This window comes from Gavialis gangeticus, unplaced genomic scaffold, assembly GCF_001723915.1.
Source record: "Gavialis gangeticus isolate Ggan-Ray unplaced genomic scaffold, GavGan_comp1, whole genome shotgun sequence".
Taxonomy (NCBI): Eukaryota; Metazoa; Chordata; order Crocodylia; family Gavialidae; genus Gavialis; species Gavialis gangeticus.
The window spans coordinates 6,568,174-6,575,971 of NW_017728973.1; the positions used below are offsets into that span (position 1 = coordinate 6,568,174).

A 7,798-nucleotide genomic window follows, 5' to 3' on the forward strand; every position below is an offset into this window, starting at 1 on the left:
GGGGGGGGCGTGAAGACTGCAGGGGGGTGTCCCCGAATTGAGGCCCTAGGCTTGAAAGGGGGAGTCGTGGGGCCCATGTGGATGTATCCTCTGGGTCGAGCATTGTCTAAGTCAAGCCGTCCTGGGCCTGGAGTGGCCCCACAGGTGGAAATACTCGTTCTGCACCGAAATGCTGAGAAGGGCAGAGGAGAAACGCTGCTGCTTTGCTAGCAAGAGTGGTGATAGCATCTTAGAGGTGGACCCATGAAAGCTAGAAGCCCCATGAAAGCTAGAAGCCTGCTTCAGTTTTAGTTGCATGGATGGTGCTCAGACACATTAAAATGGCATTGGTCTCGGTGGAGGAATCTAATCAAGATTAATACCGGTATTATTGCATTCTCTTTGAACATTGTTCTTTAAATAACAGTTGCATCTTATTTAGCTCTTAATTTGAGCAAGAGCAATTGTATCTTTAGGTTAACATTATTATGAGCTAACTTATTAATAGTCTTTCAACTTCTATTTGGACTTGCGAGAATCTTTGAAGCCAAAGAAAAAAACTGCTATAAAAGCTTTAGGTCTGTGGAGCAAATGTCATGTTACGGGCTTTTGAGAAATATCTGAGATGAGAATTTGGCTTGTGACTTAATGTATAACGTGTGTGTGTGACAGTGTGAGTGTTCTGGTCCCCAGTCATGTTTTGTCCTCTGTTTTTAACCTGCAGGACGTGGTGGTTCGTCCGGTGCGAAGTTCCGCATCTCCCTGGGTCTCCCTGTGGGAGCTGTGATTAACTGTGCAGATAATACAGGTGAGGCAGTTCATCCAGCACTTCTCTCCCTATTGGGCATCATTTATTTTTGTTAATATCTAATTAAGAGACCAGTGGTTGGAAACTGAAGTTAGAAATATTTCTGGAAACAAGGTACAAATCTTAAGAAGGTGATTAGCCCTTGGAAGATCTTATAGTGTATTCTCCACATAGTCTTTAAAGCAAGCTTGGATTGATTTGTAAAAGATGTTCGAACTCAAAAACGAAACTACATGTGTGATTTTTTTTTTTTTTCCTCATTTAATTATCCAAAAAATCTGACTTGATGATTAGAGTGGGTCCATCTGGCCTTGAATACTGTGAACCCCATAACCTGCTTCAGCCAATATTCAACTTGCTGCTCAATAACAAGGCCAAGAATTTCCATCCCATCTCTGAAGCAGTTGCATCTCCCTTCTGAAAGCACTTGCTGGGTCTGTGTTCAGTGGCTCAGGGAGTTGTCGTGGAAGGGCATAGAAAGACATCACTTTTGGGTGAAGTGGTAGCGTGTGCTGTTAACTTCAATCAGTGGTGTGACAGAGTCTCCAGGCTCCTCTTTAGTGGGTTGGCTAATGCAAAGGGTTTCTTTTTATTTCCCCTGTAGGTGCCAAGAACCTCTACATTATCTCTGTAAAGGGGATTAAGGGACGTCTGAACAGATTGCCAGCTGCTGGTGTAGGCGACATGGTTATGGCTACTGTCAAGAAGGGCAAGCCTGAGCTCAGGAAGAAGGGTGAGTCTTGTCAGGGAAGAAGGTTGTGAGTTTGTCTGGTGTATACAAGGGCATTCTAATAGATTTTGTAGTGAGCCGATAGTGTGAGTAGTTCTAGGCATAGATTGTCTGCACAGAGTGGAAAATCCTGCCCTTGAGCTCTAGGATATCCCAGAAAGCATTGTTCCACATGCTGATGCTTCGCTGTGCCTGTCTACTCCAACCATGGGAGGATACTTTATTGTCCAGGTGCCTAGAAAGTACAAGTGAGAACACTTTTTGGGTAAGGTTGAACATACTGTATGGACACAACTTGGTTGTGTTACACCAGCAAAAATGAATGCTAAGTGATTATAAAATACAGTTTTGCATGTTGAGTAGCAACATGGTAACTGTAGAGATCATGACACTACAGCTGGTGCCCAAAACACAACCAGGGTTCATGTCGGCACTTGATCTCATCAGGCCTCCTGACATGGATCTTCTTGTTGCATTGTAGACTGACCTTCATGTATAGGATAGAAAGCCAGTTCTTACAGGAGGAGCAGAGCATACTCTTTAAGAGAGATGGGAAATAGGCACCCAACAGCATCTCCCCCTTCTGAAAAGCACTTGCTGGGTCTGTGCTCAGTGGCTCAGGGAGTTGTCGTGGAAGGGTATAGCAAAGGCATCGCTTTTGGGTGAAGTGGCAGCAGCATGTGTTGTTAACTTCAATCAGTGGTGCAACAGTCTTGACGGTTCCCATTCCAGATGTCCTTGGTAAATAGTAGCATGCTAGGTTTTGTTGCTGAATACTATGGTGAGACCTTGCATTTGGTAATGGAGTTGATTTTACCTTGGAGGCTCTCTAGACTGCTGGGTTAAAATATGAGGATAGTAAAGTACTTATGTAGATTCAAAGGTAATGTTGCTTTGAGCTAGTTTATTATGAAAAATACATTTTAAGCTGCATACTTCCCTCTGTGTTGCACAGAGAAAGAAAGCCTGCTCCTCTGATGTGTACTTAGCTGCTCTAAAACTAAATAGCAAGGACTTGTAATCATTGTATCTGTACAGAACTGTTTGGGATGAAAACCTGCTTTAAATGCATGTTGTAGTACCAGCAAAGGATATTGCATTGAGAATCTAGAGGAGTCTAGGCTGTTCTGGATTCAAGGCTGCCAAAGATGATGTTGGCGCTGGTCTTTGTGACATCAGTGCTTGGTGAGATCATAAATGTCTTTTGACACTAATAATTTTGTCAGCTAGCACTAAACAGGCACCCTGAATTAATAATACAAAATGCCACTTGCTATCCAATTGCTTATTTAAACAGAGAGAGAATGGGACCTATGTAGAAGTATTTAACTCGGTATGCAAGTAGTTTGTGCCTGGGTGTTGGAACTGTACCTGAAAACTTGGGATTCTGAATTTATTTTTTCTCTCTGCAGTGCATCCAGCAGTGGTAATTCGGCAACGGAAATCATACCGGAGAAAAGACGGGGTGTTCCTATATTTTGAAGATAATGCAGGAGTAATAGTAAATAACAAAGGAGAAATGAAAGGTATGGATGACAGTCTGATCATGCTGGACAAAGATGTGTGTTCTTCTCTCAGAAGACAAGAGCCCACACTTTCTTACAAGTCAGAGGCAGTGTACTGGGAGAATCTGGTATCCTGGTTGCTCCAGCAGTGGAAGAGTAGAGAGCCATCAATATTAATAGTGGTTGAACAGCACTCTGAGCAAAGTCATCATGGTAGTGTAGAATATGCATGTTTGCTCTTTCTAATTCTTAACATTTTTTTTCTTGTTTTTTCCCAGGTTCTGCCATCACAGGCCCAGTGGCAAAGGAGTGTGCAGATTTGTGGCCCAGGATAGCCTCCAATGCAGGCAGCATTGCCTAACTCTGTTCCATCCTAGCTTGACAATAAAACTGGTTATACCAACATTGCTTGTTTGTGGTATTGTGACGCTCAAAACACTCCCTCTGCTGTCAGACTGGGTTGAGATGCATCTGACCAAGGACTTTTTGGGGGTGGTCTGTCATTATAGATTTCAACACAGGAGGTTGCTCCTAATTTTTTTTTCCGGGTTTTCTTTTAATTGACTTCTCAACCTACAAAATAAACTATAAAATGGCTCTCTGTGTGCATAAGGGAGTTGCACTGGTACCTGTGAAAACATTCAAATTTTAAGTTTTGCCAGCATTACTTCCTAGGTGGATAATGGCTGAGACTGAGTCAGGTCTAAGTGACAGATTTTCAAGAAATGACCTGTTCCAGAACAACTTTAGCTCTGAAGTTCTATTGGATATTGCAGACAGAGGTGACCCTAGCAGTGCGCGGGGCCCTGCCCCCAGACACAAGGAAGCTGGTGGCTGTTTGGGGGGGTGGGGTGTTGCCAAGCAGCTGGAGATGGCGGATTCAGTGGGGGAGGCGGGGGAGCAGCCGGACATGAAGCCAGTGGCAGTGCCACTGCCCGGCTCAGCAGGGGCCCCCAAAGTGCAGGAGTCTGGCATGGTTGCCCTGACTGTAGATCACTGGCCACCAACCAGTGGATCTCAATCCACAGGTAGATCTTGGAGGTGATCTGAAGCTGGCATGGGAGGGCTGAGTGCCCACATATGCACCCAGTCCAGCAGGTCAGTCCATGGGGGAGGGAAGAGGTGGGGGCTAGATGGAGGCCCCCATAGTGAGGGACAGTGGCAGAGAGGCAGGACCAGGTGTAAATTGAGTGGGGCCCCAGCAGGGTGGGACTTAACCTGCTGGAGAGGTGTGCCATCAAATAATTTTTTTCCCCTCTGCCTTGATCTGTGCCCTGCTTCCCTCCCCACAGACTTACCTGCTGGGGGAGATGGGGGAAGGCAGCGGTGCATGGTAGATCTTGGTTTGCTTTTAAATGCCAAAGGTGATCTACTTAAAAAGGTTGCTGTGCTGTTTTGGATGCTGTGCAATGCCAGGCCAGTTTCATAAGAAAAGCATAGTGTGAACCACAGTATCACTTGTTTGTCTGTTTGTTTTCTATGCAATAAGATTGTGGAAACATCCTTGTGAATTGAGGCCTTATAAGGACACAGCAAAACCCATTCCTGTTTGAGGTGTTAGGTGCAACCTATTCTACCAAGTTCTCAGTCAGTGATAAAACAGCCATACGGTAGACTAAAAATGTTTTATCTGCCAAAAGTGATGCAGCATCACAGATTTGTTATAGACTTCAATCAAAAATAGTTCAAAAAGAAAATGAAGGGCTGCACCATCCAGTGTAAAAAGCTCCTGCAAAAACTGCTGGTATAAGCTCCTAAATTTGGGCTAAGAGCTGTTGTGTGGGTGTATGGTATTCCCAACCCTTTATAACCTAAACGTGAGCTCCTGTTTTAGGACTGGAAATGGGAATTGTAAATCTATTCCAATGTGAGTAGTTTTTGAACTAGTAGGCAGCTGTGTGTGGGGGGGGTGTCTTGTATTGTGACAACTAATGTGGATACGTTTCTCTCAAATAATAAATGGCTTGTATTCCAGTGCCTGACTCCCTGCTGCAAAAAGCACACTTTAGGCTGGTATGGTTTAACTACAGCTACCCTGTGGGGGGTGGAGGTTATGTTGCCATAACTAAACTCAATAAAACCATAAAAGAGGTTGCTTGCATTCCTGTTTGTGCCCAGATGAGGGTTATATTGTTCTGTGAGTTACTAAGCTCATCTTTGTCTTCACCGCAGTCTGTGTGGGGGTCCACGAGTCCTGTTGTAAAATTTATAGTGCCAGGTTGTGCTGAGTACATGTGTAGCTGTAAATCTACAGTCCAGATGTCTTTGAAACCAGGACTGATGAAAGGCCAGGGTTTCATCATTTCAGAGATTCAGCCCTTGTCCTATCTATTTCCTAATGCAGCTTTTTGCCCAGCCAGGTCTTGAAGTACATCTCTGATGTTTCTTTATCATTTGGGTTTCTCTAGGCTAAAACTGTCCTGAGCAGCCTCAGCTACGGCAACTGGAGCACTTCACTACTTTATGACCTGCAGGGTTTAAAGCACTTTCATAATAACCAACTGCTTTGAGACAGATTTTTCCTAGTAAAAACGGTGAAGTTGCCCATTCGAAGATTGTGCTAGAGTTAAGACTTCTGGGTGGTTTAAAGTGTGAAAGACCAATTTCCAAATGACCTCTGCATCCAGTCTGGAGCAGCTAGGCTGGATTAGCCTGCTGGTGATTCCCTGCAGACTCCGACTGTGAATCCAGTTTTTAACCAGCTGGGGCTGACTCCATCTATGAGCAGGGAGAGCTCAGGGGCAACCTTGCTCTGTGTCCTAGAGAACTTTGATGCCTGGTAGATCAGCAGGGATTCTGGTTTTCTCTGTTTGAACAAAAAATCACCAATTTTTAGTAACCCCAAATCCACATTTTTCCATGATTAAAATGAAACACTACATATACACATATTAGTGGTATTTCACTAGTGTGTGTGTGTGGTGTTTCATTTTAATCATAGAAAAATCTGGATTTGGTTTTGCCAGTATTACAATAAACTTTTGCCAGTATATACATATTAATGGTGTTTCATTTAAATCACGGAAGATGTGGATTTATTTGGGGTTACTTTAAAAAAAAACAAAAACCCAAGTAATGTTTCAACCGGACAAAACTAGGATCCCTGCAGATCAGTGCTCCATTCCCTCCCGCTTTGTAACGATGCGCTCCGCTGCCTTCTCTCCTGCCCCGTGGCCGCGATTTGTGTGACTGATGGTTGTGAATGGGCTCTGATCAGCCAGCTCCAGGGGGGAGGCCGCTGGCAAGGCAAGGGCTGAGCTCCCTTCCGCCGGCCGGCAGCAGCTGTGGCTGGCCCAGGTGGCTGGGTGCGCCCCCGCCCCCGCCCAAACCCCTGCCCCAGCTGTTGCCCATCCAGCGGCGCCTCTTTGTAACGTGGGGCCGGGCTCGCACGTAACAATGCGGGCGGCAGCGGGGGCAGACGGAGCCGGGGTGGCACGGGGGTGGCAGTGCTCCCTTGGCACAGATGGCTTCCTTGGCTCGCGGGCCCCTGCGGCGCGAGAGGGACTTCGTTCTGGACGGGGTGGCGGTGGGCAGCATCGCCGGCGGCTACACGCAGAAGCTGCCCAAGCTGTGGTCCGCTGTGCCCCCTTACAACGCCCAGCTGGACATCCACGCTGCTAATTACTTCGCATCCCCTTCTGTCAAGGCGGTGCTGCGGAAAACGGAGCAGGTAGGGGGCGAGATGCCACATCTGGGCAGGTCCAGCTGCTCCCTGCTTCCAGCCTGCAAGCAGCAAGGGCCCCTGGAGTCCCTGCTCTCCCTGCGCGTCCCACGGTTGCCGGGGCTCTGCAGCCAGGCAGGGGGAAATAGTTCCTTGGGGCAGGCTTGATGGCTGCAGAGCTGGCATAGACAGTGTGGGTCTGCTAGTTGGATCTTAAAAACCTCCAAGGATGTGCAGGGGGGCTGGACCTCATGATCCGCAAGGTCCCTTCCAGCCCTTCACGACTGTGAAACTCTGAGTGTCGACAACCAATCTGAAGAAATACAAAACAGCCTGGGTTGCATTCAAGCAGAAAAATGGGTCGCCTTTAAGCAGCAAAAAATCTGTAGCCAAGCTTGCCCATAGCAGCATGGCAATGGGGGAGGCACAGACATGGACTCGATGATCTTCCGAGGTCCCTTCCAGCCCTAATGTCTATGCAATCTGTGAAACTGACCTCCGTCTTCAAAAGGACGCAGTTGCTAACACATTGATTTTAAAAATTGCAGGTTTTAGTCGAGTAACAAGCATTTCTTTCCCTTGTCTCGGGCTGCGTTTGGTCTTCAAAGAATAAGATGGTAATCATTCAGGTGATAGTGAACAGGGATCTGCTTTCCAGCTGCTTCCCACCCTTCCTTTGAACAGTATGGTCTTTGAAAATTTAAAGCCCCTTTTAATTTCACTTCTAAATTAGGTGGACTCTGTATGAAGAGGACAAATTCTTAAAAAAAGGTCTTGGTTCTTCACTTATCTACAGTCTTCTCTGTATTAATATTAGGACTGAAATGTGTGTGGTTTTTAATGTTTGTTGGGTTGGTTTTTTTTAAAGAAATCTAGTAAGCTTTAAGAACTACTTACTGGCCAAATTTTATAACTGGACAAGATCTGCTTGCATAGATAAGTGACCTACAGCTATTGATGCTTTTTGTACCCCCACCAAAAAGTCTGCTACCCACTCTGATGAAGTTGGAATAATGAAGAATGATACTGATTTAGACTCTCTTGTTAGTGATATTTCTTCTTCTCAGTTTATTTATTAAAATCTCACTGATCCTTCACAGAAATAACTATCCTTA

At 45.7% G+C, this 7,798-nt stretch overlaps 2 protein-coding genes across 2 annotated transcripts in view; both read left to right on the top strand.

Moving 5' to 3' along the window:
• Window positions 1-3,425, top strand: part of RPL23 (ribosomal protein L23) — a 3,954-nt gene extending 529 nt beyond the window's left edge. The window contains exons 2-5 of the mRNA XM_019507566.1: window positions 704-787; window positions 1,392-1,520; window positions 2,930-3,043; window positions 3,301-3,425. Coding sequence (XP_019363111.1) covers window positions 704-787; window positions 1,392-1,520; window positions 2,930-3,043; window positions 3,301-3,383 — 410 coding nt within the window. The 3' untranslated portion in view covers window positions 3,384-3,425. The remainder of the gene's footprint in view (window positions 1-703; window positions 788-1,391; window positions 1,521-2,929; window positions 3,044-3,300) is intronic.
• A 3,002-nt stretch (window positions 3,426-6,427) lies between these two features.
• The window catches only part of CUNH17orf98 (chromosome unknown C17orf98 homolog), a 9,111-nt gene continuing 7,740 nt past the window's right edge, over window positions 6,428-7,798 (top strand). Inside the window, exon 1 of the mRNA XM_019505354.1 lies at window positions 6,428-6,692. Within this exon, the coding sequence (XP_019360899.1) occupies window positions 6,486-6,692 (207 nt within the window). The 5' untranslated portion in view covers window positions 6,428-6,485. The remainder of the gene's footprint in view (window positions 6,693-7,798) is intronic.